This window comes from Falco rusticolus, chromosome 7 (assembly GCF_015220075.1).
Source record: "Falco rusticolus isolate bFalRus1 chromosome 7, bFalRus1.pri, whole genome shotgun sequence".
NCBI classification, from domain to species: Eukaryota; Metazoa; Chordata; class Aves; order Falconiformes; family Falconidae; genus Falco; species Falco rusticolus.
In genome coordinates this window covers 854,417-868,861 of record NC_051193.1, presented here as the reverse complement: position 1 = coordinate 868,861, position 14,445 = coordinate 854,417, and the positions used below count along the sequence as shown (strand labels likewise).

Here is a 14,445-nt window from a genome sequence, read left to right as displayed (position 1 = left end):
AATGTTTTCTGTGTTGGCTATTCGCATTTCTCCATTTTGAAATTAGTGATTTGCAGGATTAGATCATATTTTAAGTTCATCGGGAGCTCTGGTGGCATGTGTCTCTCCCTCTTGGGACTGGTCACTGACATGTGCTTTGAATTCCCTCAACTTCATCTCTGATTGTAAAAAGATAAAAAGCTTTCAAGTGGTGTTCTAATCGGTCAGAGAATTGTACTTATGTGTCTAGAGCAGAGGTGGAGAGTAGAAACAAAAAATCTGCTCTTCAGTGTGATTTTTTTCATCAATAGCTCTTCAGCTCTAGGTAAACGAAAGGTTTCTCCAACCACGGAGAAAAAGAAAGGATCTTAAAATCCATTAAGCTTATTACATGAGAGGTCCTCACTGTCTTGAAAACACTGTAAGCAGGAGTCAGAGCACCGTGATGCGTTATAAATCTTACCTTACAAACATAGAAGTAAGGAATGACTGTGCAGAATAACAATTATTTTATTTGGAAAGTTGATGTTGCTGCCCTGGTTAAAGAGCAGGTAGTGGGAGTTATTTTTGGTCTGAACACTACTTAACCCAGTCTGCCTTGCTTTCAGATGACAAAGAAACCCCTCAGACAGAGCTGGGATGATTATTGCTATGACTCTGAGCTGGTCAGTATGAGTATCTGCGTCTTACGTGTTGCTGGTGCAGGGCTGCTGCTCACTTGAATTTGTTAGGTGCATCAAGACCTGAGCAGAAAACAAAGTCAAATTAAATTTAGCCTATTAATTACCCTCTTCTTTCCTCTGCCCTGCAGTGGTGTTGCTTGTGTATTATTAGCTCATGACAATACTGATGTTTTTTTCCCTTGCCCTTTTTTGGTTCCTTCCATCTGGAAAGCTGCTTCAGCAGTTGGATATGGTCATCTACTTGTAGCAGACTAAGGGTCTTTTTGTTCCTTCGTGGTATGATACATGATGATTTATGGAAATTGTGTTAGGGCAACAAGGTAAAAATTTAAATTCCTTTCCAATAAAATAGAAAATCCGTCTCTTGAAACCCTAGGAGATGCATCAGTTCATGATGGTTGTAGCAGTGTATCTGCTCTCCGGCTTCCGGGGAGGAGAAGACAAACCCAAAACCATCCCCCTGCCCAACCATATATGAGAAAATCAAACCTTGATATTCAGAATGTGAAAATAATTCCTTCTCCTAAAACAGTTCTGCTGACATGATGAACCTTTCCAAATGGGTCGACCCAAAAAAGGGAATGGCAAAGCTTCTCCCCCTTCCCTGGCTCCTCGTGCGTGACCGAGTCGGAGGCAGTGGCTTCAGCTGGCAGCATGCTGTGGGTGTCTCAGTGTCCTGTGATGGTCTCTGTTGGTTTTGTCTTGCACGGGGAAGCATGTTTCAGATCAGCTGCATGTTGTTCCTGCTAATCTTGCCGTGTGCTTCATGATTGCCAAACTCTAGCTGATGTGTCTGGCAGAGTAAGAGGTAACATGTGAAGGAGCTGGGTTTTCCTTGGTCTAGTAAGCATCTTAACAGCAAGGTTTCACTGCAAAATCCTTAGGAGGGAAGGAGGGAGAGGGAATCTTAGGCCCCCCAGGGTTTAAAACTTGAATATTGCATTGGCAACCTTAATGCATCAGCATCCTTAGAGGCCCTACAAGAGCAGAGAGTGAAGAACAGATGCTTTTCTATATACCTTAATGCATTTTACTAAGCTGCAAAGACCTTAATTGCTTGGAATGGGTTAGGGCAATTTACTGGAGGAATCAAAATTAAAACAAACCTCAAATCTGATACCTTCTTCTGAAGGGGCCAATAAAGCCCTGCCAGCTCAGGAGTTGCCACATGTCCTTATTTTGCACAGCAAAGTTAAATGCCATTACAATTTGGCTGTTTATCTGTTACTTTATTTTGCTCAGCATCATTTTCTGTGATATTCGTGGCAAATCAAATCTTTGCTTCAGTTGATGAGTCACTCTTAAGCATACCCTGGACCTCTCCCCATAACCATGGACTCAACCTGCTGCAGATGTTTGGTTTATAAAGAAACTCTGTTTATTTTATCCTCTTCAAACTTCCTGTGGAAACCTGTGGATTGCTTTGATGTGATGATAGTAAGCAGGGGACCCACTTCTGCTGGGAAACTAATTCCCCTGGCAGGATATTAATGATGACTTTGGTCTGTAGGCATGGACTTTGTAATGCTTGTCTGCTCTAATATCAAGGAAACTCCTTTTTTTTTTTTTTTTTATAATTACTATCCATTTATCATCCATTAGGAAACAGTACAGAGCTGAAACACTACAGAGAGCATCCACTTTTAAGTAGATAATTTGTGAAAGGCCTTTCCATGCAGATTAATGAGTTGGCAATTGTTATGCAAATCGTTAATTAAATTGCCTTTGGCATAGATTGTGCTACTTCTGAGTTGTCTATGGTATTTTGCCATTGACTCGTGACTTAATTTTGGATGAATGATGCTATGAAATGAAATTGTCTCTTGGAATGTGGAGCACCAGTAAAAGCAGCACTTGATATACTTGAAAAAAAAATTTAAAAAGACGTATTTGCAGAACTTGTGGCTATATTATTGTTCTGCAGACCCCAGGTCTCACTGTAGTCGGCGTGGAAACTTCTCCAGGTTCTCCTCAGCCATATGTGTAGTGGCCAGGAAGCCAGTTCGCCAAGGTTTGAGTTCAGGAGGGACAACCTCTCCTGACATTTTGTAATGTAAATAATTGCATTGCTGATGCCTGCTGATCTGACTGATACAGTGCAGATGCCTTGGTTGCACTCCTTTGGATAATATATACAGCCAAATACCTTATACACATCTTAAAAAGGGTAATTTTCAATCATCTATTAATAAAAGGTGGAAGTGTCACTTTTCTAATGAGTATTTGCTCAGAACGCACAGGGGTGTTATTTTCTCCTTAAATTTAAAACCCTGTGTTCATTGATGCATAGTTTAAAATGGGTCTTACTGTTCAACATCTCTAAAGTCACTTTGTCTTTAAGTATTAAGTTGTTGTCCCTGAGAACCCTTGATAAAAAAAAAATTAATTTCTTGTCCTGTTAAACTTATCTAGCTTCTAGTTGAGGGGATAAGGCACTTCTGTGGGAGTAGTCTTCTGTGTTGGAATAGTTATCTTAAGTAAGAATTTCCCCCTATAATCAGTAGCCATCACTGTAATGATGCTCCAGAGTGGGATGAATCACTGATACAGTTGTGAGGCTTTAAATGCAGATAGGTGCTATAAGATGCAAAGCTGATACTATAAAATAGCTTCATTCTCTCTAGTCTTTATTTATGATTTATTTTATGTACTGTGAGTATGAGTGTCTTTTCAAGTTAACAGTCATCCTGTGACTACTTGGTACTTGTTTAATGATGTTCACTGTAGTATTCATGTAACCCTGCATAGTGCAGACTTTCAGAGTTATTTGGGCAAAAGTTTGAGTGCACATCCTCATATGTGATAAATATGATTTACAGACAGATAACAAAAAAAAAATAATCAAAGTTTTACTTGACTACAGTCTTTCTGGTATTTAAGAAGAAAAATTCTGCCTTGCCGCTGGAGCTAATCTTGGTCTTTTATTGTATTGAATATGTGTTTCTTGCTGTATCTGCTGTGGTGCTGTGAATCCCCCTGTCCCTGGGCTGGGTGTTGGGGGTAATTAGCCACAGTTATTCCCTGTGAAGTCAGTACGGCCTCCTGGATATCTCGTTTCCTGGTGCTAGATTGGAAATGTGCTGGTTGCTGATAAAAGGTGTGGAGATCACTAAATGATATTTATGATTTGTTGACTCTGCCATCTGAACCTGTTCTGATCTTAATTTCTTTCAATGCTTAATCTTTCTGCTTGAACCCCGCAGGACTGCTTTTCTGTGGAAGGAGAGGACTTGAAGCATGACTTTGAGCGGTTACAACTAGCAATGGAGATGGTGGGGTTTCTTCCCAAGACTCGCAGACAGTGAGTTTGTTTTCCATATCAGTAGCTTGAGGATGGTATTAGTTGATATAACCTCCATAATCAGTGAGGTTGTTTACCGGGCTTCAGCTAATGTAACTGTTGTGCTCCACATAACGTATCGGGCTGGTCAGAAGAAATAATTAGCGAGGCACTAGCACAGGCTGCCCGGAGAGGCTGTGGGTGCCCCATCCCTGGCAGTGCCCAAGGCCAGGCTGGACGGGGCTGGGGGCAGCCTGGGCTGGGGGGGGTGTCCCTGCCCCTGGCACGGGTGGGACTGGGTGACCATTACGGTCCCTGCTAACCCAAACCGTTCTATGAACAATAACACTTGACCGTTCATACAATGAAGGAGTAAACAAAATCTAAAGATATACACAAAAAATGTCCTTCATTACTGTAGCTAACGATTCTCTTTATGCAAATGGAGCGTTGGCAGGAAATTGGCACCTTGGAGTATTTTTCAGCCATTCATTAATAGTCCTGCCTTACTCCGCATGTCATGAATCCAGATCCTGTTTTAATCAGAAATCCTCATTATTAGTCAACATACTAAATTTTTTGCATGTGCTTGCCAGTTCTGTAGATTTGTTTCCAACTGGCCTTTGTTCACAAATTCACTGGAAGGTGCTGGCTGGAAAATGGGACTTCTTAGTTGGGTTGCAATACTGCCTGCCACTGACTGCAAAGAATTACTGCTTCATATGAGGGCTATCTTCAACCAAAACCACAAAGCAATTCCTCCCTGTTAATTGTTGGCTTGAAAGTCTTAAGTAGGTTTGAATGAATTTGACAAATATGTTACTAAGGTTAGTAACAGGCCTAGAAAAATATGTATTAAAAAAAATGACCTCAAAGTGAGTGTTGTTTTGATGGCATAAGTATCGCTGAAAAACACATCAGCAGCAGGACACAATGAGAAATCTTGTGCTTTTTCAAGTCAGAATGTTCAAACAATAATTTAATGAATGTGGTTCCTTTCTGTCTGAAATCCTGGATGTTTATGTGGGAACAGAGAATTACTGCTTTGTACTAATGGCACTTGAAACCCTGTTCATCAACTTGGGTAAATGATGTTTAAGATGCTAACATACAGCTTTTTTTTCTCGCCCCCCCCACCTCAGTGGATTATCTCCTGTTCTTTTAAACACCGGTTTTCTTGCTTTTTAACATGTTTCTGAGCCAGCATTTAGAAACCCTTAACTGTCAGACGTCCTGCCTTCTGCTCCCACAAGAAATTTTCACCCAGCAATGTCTATTTTACATAAGCTCATCCCTTATTCCTAGCTTGCAATGAACCAGTTATGAAATTAAGACTGCTTTTTCTCTATCTGTTCCACACATGTGGATAAAACCAAGTATACGTACTTCTAGTGTAAATATGTTTATATGTCACCGTGCTTCCTTACCTTTCAGGAATCAGGTTTCAGCAACAAGGGTTTTCTGAAGACACTTTAGGGTACAATAGGGGAGTTTCAATTGACAGAGTAAAGCAACCAGTAAGTGTCAGGACTGAACAGAGGTGGATTTCATCAATTCATGCTTTTAATATACTGTGCAATAACTGTTCTTGGCACACAAGTTCATGTATTTCTCATAGTGAATTGTGCTTGTCAAAAAATACATTGGATTCTTTGCTATATGAGCAAATTTGTTTTGCTCTATGTTGTACAACTGTAACACAAAGAAGTAACCACCTCCAGCTGATTATAAAAAGGAAGGACATTTTAAGTATTACTATACTTTTATAAGTGTTTGTTTATAGCAAAACATGGGTTTTCACCTTTGTGGAAATAGTTACAGAAGAGAAATTTGTATAATTGCATCCCTGTAGTTCACGATAAGGAATCAGTATCCCTGTTTTAGAGAAAAGAAAGGACTGGCTTGGAGAGGTGGAGGTGTGTTGTCCAGACAAGCTGGTGGCATGGTGAAGAATCTAATTTGATATTACTTATTTTCATCTCCCCAGAAAATGTGGAAATAGGGACAAACAGAGTTTATAGCTGAAGTCAGCTGTGACTTGATAGTCTCAAAGAGCTATTTTTTTGGAGGAGAGACCAAATACCAAAAAAGAATAGAAAAAAGAAAAATCAGCTGGATAAATTTGCTTGAAGGGTAACATCTTTTCTCTGTCTCAGTATGCTTATATATTATAAAAAACATTTATGCTTTGTTATACAGGCTGCCTACCTGGGACTAGATCTGAGAAGGTGACAAACGCATGCGCCAGGGGACTAAGAAGGATCACCTGCATGTCTGAGTCTAGTCTCCCCCTTAATTTGGGCAATTGCATGACAGATATTTAATCTGAGTATCTAGGTTACTCGAGGATTTCTTTTTTTATTATAATATAGGGTGCCACTTCATGACCATGGGTTTGATGTGTTAAATGATTTTCAAGAAAGCTGTACCAATGCAAGTTTAGTACTCGATTAAGTGAAAATATTTTTTTACATGAGGCAAACTATATGCTTCATTTGAACATCATTTTTGAAGAAATATTTGAAGATTTGAGACACAAAACTGCTTCGGATTGAAAACGGGAATGAGTCAAGCGCGAAGACAGCACTTGGATATTTGGGGATGTGGTTTGCTTTTTCATTAGCTTTAAGAAAAAACAACCAAGTGAAAAGGAATTCTGTCTATTTTCTTTAGAATTTTCTCTCTCTTATCGGCGATACTACACCTGGGTAACATCCGTTACAAAAAGAAGACTTATCGGGATGACTCCATCGATATTTGTAACCCTGAAATACTACCTATTGTGTCGGACTTGCTGGAGGTAAGCCTTCGCTTTCTGTCCTGTAACGTTCACACCAAGTGAGCCACCTCTATTTTATATTTATTTATAGAATTTTATATATATTTATAGAATTTATTTTCTGTTTCACTGGAAAGTTCTCGTGTTAACATTCAAAGGGCTGTTCATGTTTGCCAGTGAAAAGTAATGAAGATTTTTTTAAAGAGGTTTTTCATGTGGGGTTTTTCCCCCTACTTCAGGTTTGACAGAAAATACTGTTTCTGTGGTTAAAATTTGAAAGAACGCAGACCAGTTCTAGGTGGAAAGCAGACATTCCATTGAATGCAGTAGTTTCTTCAATTGCCAACTCCCTCACCAGAATTCCCTGATGTTCTTGAAATCTGTTGCAATACTTGTGTAAGAAACTAGAGCAGTTCTAAGACCATCAGCCCACTCTTCTGGTCCAGGTGGTGGCTGAAGAAGGTGCTGAGCTCACTCACTGTGTTTTGCTGTTCTGCTGTTACCCTGCCAGCATCCACAAACGTTGTATTAGAGATGCTGGAGACTGCATCTCATCCCTTTAGTACATATTCATGGATCTATTATCCATACGTTTATTTAGTTCTTTTGTAAACCTTTGGATGCTCTGTTTAAGACCCTTTACCAAAAGCACTTTGTGAGTCACTGCTGTGCCAGTATCGTTTGGGAAGGCTTTCCAGGTCTCAGCCTGGATGGCCCAGGTCTGTATCCTGTGTATTTCTGTGAATCTGTGCAAAAGAACTAAGTAAATTCTTAGGAGAGCTGCTCTGTTAGCCCAAGCGAGTTAGGAAGCTGTGGCATTACTTCTTCATGAGAAGAGTCTTCACTTCAGTGAGCGAACTTGTCCTGCACTTGCCTTGCGTGTTCAGAAGTGGAGCTCAACACCTCTTGATGTGGATATAGGTGGCCAGAACTCTCCTTGCCATCTCACTTGTCTTGAGATGCTCAAAACCACTAGTAACTCCAAAGAATACTGAGATGTTATACTTGTAGTTGGTTAAAACAGCTATTATCTTTATTCCTTTGTACTTGCTGGACAGCATGGAAGGTTAATTTTTGCTAATTTTTTGATAGCATCAGAAGGTAACTTTGTACACACGATGCTCTTCCCATTCCTTCTCTTAAATGACAGTTGCGCTCTCTCACTACCTAAAGAACTTGGGCATTGGCTCTCACCGATTTTCATAGCATTTCTTTAATGCTTTGAATTCAGGGAGGGAAAAGCTTCTGTAAAATATGGGTGTAAGCAGCTGGATACTCTTTGCATCTTGGCCTTGGGGACTGCAGAAATAAACAGAAGGAAAATAAGAGTTTGGAGGAGAATATTGTTGATGTTACCCTGTTAAAATGGCCGTAACAAGACTGCCAAGTCATTTAAGAAGTAATTGTGTTTTAAAAAAGCTTTGAATAAGAGAGTGACTTGGAGATCTGGAAAAGTTCCAGGCTTTGGGTCTTTGCCCTGGCTTTCTTCTGCAAACAAACCCTTCTGCAACATCTGCGTGCTGTAAGGTATCGGGTTATTTTTTGCACGTGTACATGTGAAATGATGCATCGGTTCAGCCGTATAGATCCATTGGTGCCTTAGTGCCATGGTCTGGTACAGCACAGAGCATGGACACCATGCTCACTTGCAGACAGTGTCAACAATATGTCAAAAAATCCCAACCCCAAACATACGTAGAGAAGAGGCTTGATCTCTTTGTCTGAAACACTTGGTTTCTTTTTCTTTGCAGACCTGAATAGATCTTGTAATGCTTATTCATATCTGATCAAAAGGGAGGACTGAAGGGTTCACAGATGAAACACCGTTTCAAAGAGCATCTAATGCACTTTATTCGTTAGCTACTTACAACTCTTAACAGGATACAGTTTCGCTTTTCACACCATTGTTGCTAAAAATATGAATTGGCTTGAAAAAGTTATTAATCCCCTCTCTAGATCCAGACATTACTTGCTAAGAATGAAAAATCATCTCAGAATAAAAGTAATATCAGTTGACAAATAGTTGAACTTCTTTTTATACAGCCACTAAGTGTTTGACAGTCTTGAGCATAGCAAATTGATGGAAAAAACCAGCTCTTCTCTGATCTGATTCTTACTTTGCGTTTTGTTTTCCTTAAATGACTTGCTGGATTTATTCACTCAAAGATTTCACATGGAAAATAGAAGAAAAAAATCCATCTGGACTTGGTGGGAAGGCTCTGAGAAGCAGGAGCTGAATTGGCCATCTCTGAGACCAGCGAAGAAGAGGGGATGCGAAGGTCCTCCTTCACGGCACCGATGGGCGGTAGCCTTCATGGGGAGGACAGAAGACAACAGCCTGGCTGAAATGAAAAACTTATGGAAAGCTGAGGTGTTTTCCCCCTCTCAGGGAAAGTCTGGCCCAAATTATCCTGAGCAAGCTGGTTTACCTTGGAGCCTCTGAGCCTTTAAGGACATCTGGGGGAATTTCCCTGCTGCAGCAGCTCGTGCAACAACACTGAACAACTATTCTTCCTCTGTATAGTGATATTTGCATCCCTATAAATGAAGCTAATATGCAAATTTTTTGAAGGCATGTGGGAGATGAGGATCTGTGATGGATTTGATTTTTCTTAGATATCAACAACCCCATCCAATATGTTTTCGGTTTATTAAAACATTTAGACCGGCTTTTGTTGAATAAGTAAGCTGCAATATAGGATTTTGGCCAGATTCTGCAGATCATAGTTTCATTTACAGTAAGACCCTGATTCCATTTTTTTTTTTCCAAGAATAGACATAGTGTGTGGATTATGTGAGGCTTTTGGCAGGTCTTTCATGGCCTTTGTTTAAACTTTGCTGAAATGCCGTGCCATAGTGTGATGGCGAGGCTGCCTGATGGATTGAGCAGATGTGGAGTCCTGTGCATGTGCTGCAAATGTCACGGGTCCTCTGCAGGAATTGTAGAGGGTTGTGTAAAACTGGGGAAAATACTTGTGTTTCTGGGAAAAAGTGGAAAGGCTCATTTGTGGATTTATTAACAAAATCAGTCTATTAGAAGTGATCTAGGGTCAGTTGACCTTGAGAGACTTTTTTTTTTTTTTCCCATTAGAAAAGCAGGAACGTTTTAATCGTGTGTATTTAGTAATACTGTAAATTATTCCCATGGATGGATTGTTAAAGAAGGCAAATTCTGTCTTTGCTCAGTGGAGCACTTTTATGTTCGGTTTTTAGGCTTAGGTAGCCAGCCTCAATGCAAGTGAAGGTAAATCTAAGTTAACAAGTGTCCTAAATTAGTTTTTCCAGATCTCTTTTTGCATCGATGATGTTAGCTTTTGGAGCTAATGTCTATCTCTGTGGGAGACTTATGCGTTCAAGTTCTTTTTCTACTAAAAATTGTCTTTAGCTTACCAGAGGGATCCTGCAGACATTGCACTTCTTGTGGTAAACATCTTGGAAAGTAATTGGGGAGCAAACGGAAGGTGGAAATTACAAGGCAGGCAGTGCTTGAATCCAGCCTTCCCTTCTGGATCCATTTTCCAGATAAAGTTTTGGGGATCATAGAATGGTAGAACGGGTTGGAAGGGACCTCTGAAGTTTATCTAGCCCAGCCCCCTGCAATGAGCAGGAACATCTTCATCGAATGCAAAGGTCTGAGCCAGAACTCAAGTCAGATAACTTTCTGGTTGTTTGAAAGAAAGTCTGAAGAAAAGGTTCAGATCATTTTTGAGAAGAACTGATAGAAATCTGAATTTATTTTCTGTTAGTCTACACCAGGCAGCTTTTGAATGAGCACTCAGCACTGTAATTCTTTTCTCAAATATGTGAGGAGAGACAAAAAGTGATGTTTTCTTGCTCTCAATTTGGAAATGGTTCGTTTTTCTTCAGCTGCTATAACATAATACCCCAGCATTACTGGAGAAGCAGTCTCCGCCTGCCTTGGCTGGAGCCCAGCCCTTGTGGGAGCCTGCTGGCTGGCTGCTCCCCACCACACACCGCTGACTTTTATGGCCATGGCAGTGTTGCTGGTCATTCTTCACTGGGTTTTAGAGCTCTAGTCATACAGCCCTCTCAGGGTTGGTTCAACTTGAATGTGGCAGTGAAGTCTTAAATCTGTATTTTGTCCCTGTAATCAAGATATGAACTCCTACAGGCCGTGTAGCTTTTTTTATAAGGGAAAGCAGGACTTGCCCTTTAGCACCAAAAAGCAAAAACCCATGAAATGTAAGATAGAAGTGTAACTCCCAGGGCACGAAAAAAAAAAGTCATGTTCTCCTCTTTGCTAATCTGTTAGGATTCTTTTTGTGTCTATTTGTACATCCTATGCTTCTTCCTCCAGTAAGCATAATGCACTCAGAGTGGGGAAGTTGCAAGAGTCTCCATGCACCAGGTGTCCTTAGACATTGACATGCGCCAAGTTTATCTTTAGAAAGCTCCTATGGCTCCTCATTGGCATCAGGAGTCAGCCATCTTCAAGCTGTGTCCTTAAATGAAGATTAGGATAATTTGGCTGTACCTGTGGTGTTGGCTCTCAGAGGTGATGAAGCAATCAAGATCAAGCTCTGCTGGGTGGTAAATTGCAGGCAGAGACCCAGGGAGATGCAGGGATTACCTTCCCATCCTTGCCAAGTGTGTTTTTGTATGAGAAGCTGATTTGATGTGAGCCCTCCAGGTCAGCTCACAGCAGGTCTGGAGATGAAGGATGTACATCTGCAGGTCTTGTCCATCAAGAGTGCAGAGGGAGAAGGAAACCAGGGTGAAAGTTAGATGGGGATGGTGAAGGACAGCACGGGTAGTTGTTTAAAATGCCCATGTTTGCTGACAATTCTGAGACTTGGAAGTATTTATATTGTTTAGGAACATTACATTGGGCTGTTTTGATTAGTAACCATCTGATACCCCTCTGCCTTGTTGCCTTTGATAATTAAAAAAAGCCAGCTTGCAGGCTGAGGATTTGCAGCATCCCTGAAGTGGGAAAAGGATGGTGTAAAACTTGCAAGCTGTGCAGCTGAGGGAGGGAAGTTGATGGTCCTGCAGTTGCAAGCTGCTGGAAAAGTGTCCACATTTTGCCTGCAGAACTGAAATAAAAAAAAAAAAACCACAAAACTGTTTTGCTGAATGTAGAGGAACAGAAACCAAATGTGAAAACTTGCAGTGGATTTTCACATGAACCAGAAAAATTCCTCTCGAGCTTGAAAGGTAAATGCAGATCATGGGAACTGGGGGCTCTAGAGTATTGCTGAGGACTAAAACGAACCTCAAGGTGTTGATGTTTGATTTCCAGTGACGTAGAACTTGCTAGCAGGTGAAGGTCATACACAAGTGACTATGTGTTTTGTACTTTCCACACCATGGCAACAAGTTCTTATTAGTGAGGGTTGCAGTAAAAAGTCAATTATATAAAATGCACTGGAGCTTATCAGGGAGACTCCCATGATGATATTTTTGGTACAAAGTAGTTTTTTGTACAGAACAGCATCATTATTGTGATGGTTTGTGAGATTTCATAAGTTCCACTGTGGTGTTTGCATTGCTCTTCATACTAATTACTGGATTAAACCAATGAGTCAAAGTACATAAACCACTAAGTTTCCAATCATCTGCATCAAACCGGAAACTGTTTCCCTCTAACTTATGTCCAAGTGTATTGTTGTCTATTCTGCTAGAGAGGGCATGCTTCTGAATTTCTCCAGGGAACATCAAAATAAGAGGGACCTGAAACTGGTTGGAAAAGAGGCTTTCTCCCATCAGTTTGTGGCATGTACTGCTTAATTTGTTGGCACTGGTAACCTACTTGCTGAAGCACCTGTGTTTACACAAATGATTTTTTTTTTTTTTTTTTTCCCCCTGCTAACTGCTTTCTGTTGTGGCTGATCAGAGATTGTGGCCTTCCTGCCCCCTGGGAGCTGGTGTCTTTAGGGACTGGGTATCAGGTGTGAATAGCAGAGTAAATATCAGATGCTTTTCCAAAGGTTTCTTCCTCCTCCTAATTCCTCCCCACCCTGAAAAAACCCTGCTCTCAGATGTCTCTTAAAGGGATTACACTGTTTTGCTAATTTGTTGAGTAATTTTTAATGATGTCATCTCGACAACACTAGAAAGTTGACTTCTTTTGCCAACGAAAAGTGTGGGAGGGAGAAGCTGCACCAGGAACAAAGGAAACCAATGGGAAATTGCTCGAAATGTGATGACTGAATGGGGAAAATCAGATTCCCTTGAATACCGTGGTGTCTGATTTCTGATGCTGAATTTACGTGCTGAGTTGTCTCCTCCCAATGGCTAGCTTGTTCTTATGCATTGAACATTAACTCTGCAAGGGCTGGCAAAAATGTTTTAATTTTTTAAATCAAATTTATCTATTTTAAATTTGTGACAGTGTTTACACAATACAAATATAAAAATATATTTTAAAAATTTATTCTTGGAATAATCATTAACATCAAGATTTTTGTTCTAGGTGAAAGAAGAGATGCTGTTTGAGGCCCTGGTTACCAGAAAGACAGTGACAGTAGGAGAGAAGTTGATCTTGCCATACAAACTAGCCGAGGTCTGTACATGATGCCTATTATTAAAAAGGCAACGCTGGGGGTGGTTTTCAATGCTTTGAGATGTACATTCAGCTCCACTAGAGTTTCTTACCAGTTTTTATTTATTTACCTAAAAATAACATATGAGAAGGTAATGAGTATGAATGTAGGAAATGATTGACTTTACCTTCTGCACCATTCCTGGAGAGCAGGTTTTGGGCTTTATTCTGTGCTAGTCTTTAACTGTTTTAATGTTGTTTAAATTTGAACTGGTTGTGTGAATGTTCTCCAAAGCAGAACTGTGCATTGCTGAGTATATATGGTACAAGTAGTAGTCTTCATATGTTCCTTAACTGTAGTATTGATTCATCCCACAGCAGAGCAGTGGCTTAAGACCAACAAAATTTTTGGTGGGGTTCTACGTGTCTGTTAGTCATGGATCTTGTGTGGGAGTAGCTTCTTAGGAGATTCCCATTAGCTTTTCTTCAGACATCTCACAACCTGGGTCCTTGCAGGAAGCTTTGGAGCAGTTACAGCCCCATCAGCCTCCCTCAGACCTGAGTGTAGTCTGCACCACTGCTAACCACGGGGCTGGCACTGCATGAAATGTTTTAACTTCTCTATTATGGTCTGTCTCAGGGTTACAATGTCAGCAAACATGTTTTTTTCTAAATATGTAGTTTCCTGGAATCTTGAGTTACATTCTGTGGCTGGTAAACAGAAACACCTCTTTTTTTTCTTCTAATATTCTCCAAAGTCTGTAAGCTCTGCTCTGCTGTGGTACTTGTTTTGGCTGTTTCTGCATCTAGTGTTCTCGTATCCCTCTGCCAGTTTACGAATGTTAGGCACCACATTGCACCACACTCGGTCCCCGGGTTCCCCTTGTCATGTGGTTGTATGAGAATCTGCACCATCTTGAGCAACGTCTCCGAGAGCAGTCTGTTGTGTCACAAATAAGTGAGCACAGGATGTGTTGTCGTGAGGGTCAGCTGTAGATAATTCAGTTCCTTTTTTCCAGGAAAAAAAGAATAATTCTCCCCTTTTGCAATTTTGTGTTTAAGCTCAGTAACTGTTAACTGAACTTTAATCTTTAAAAGTGAAATGTTGCCTTTGTGCAAGGCTTGAATCTCCTGTAACAAAGGGCACACAAATGCTCTTGCTGTGTCTTTGTGATGGGTGTATAATGGATGTGGTGTTTGTACTTTTTTCCTGCATCTT

The 14,445-nt window shown here is 40.5% G+C and overlaps 1 protein-coding gene across 1 annotated transcript in view; it reads left to right on the top strand.

The window, feature by feature from the left end:
- MYO9A (myosin IXA) overlaps positions 1-14,445 on the top strand; it is a 184,028-nt gene that overhangs the window by 72,383 nt on the left and 97,200 nt on the right. The window contains 4 exon segments of the mRNA XM_037395109.1: positions 588-644; positions 3,866-3,963; positions 6,616-6,742; positions 13,158-13,247. Of these exon segments, the coding sequence (XP_037251006.1) occupies positions 588-644; positions 3,866-3,963; positions 6,616-6,742; positions 13,158-13,247 (372 nt within the window).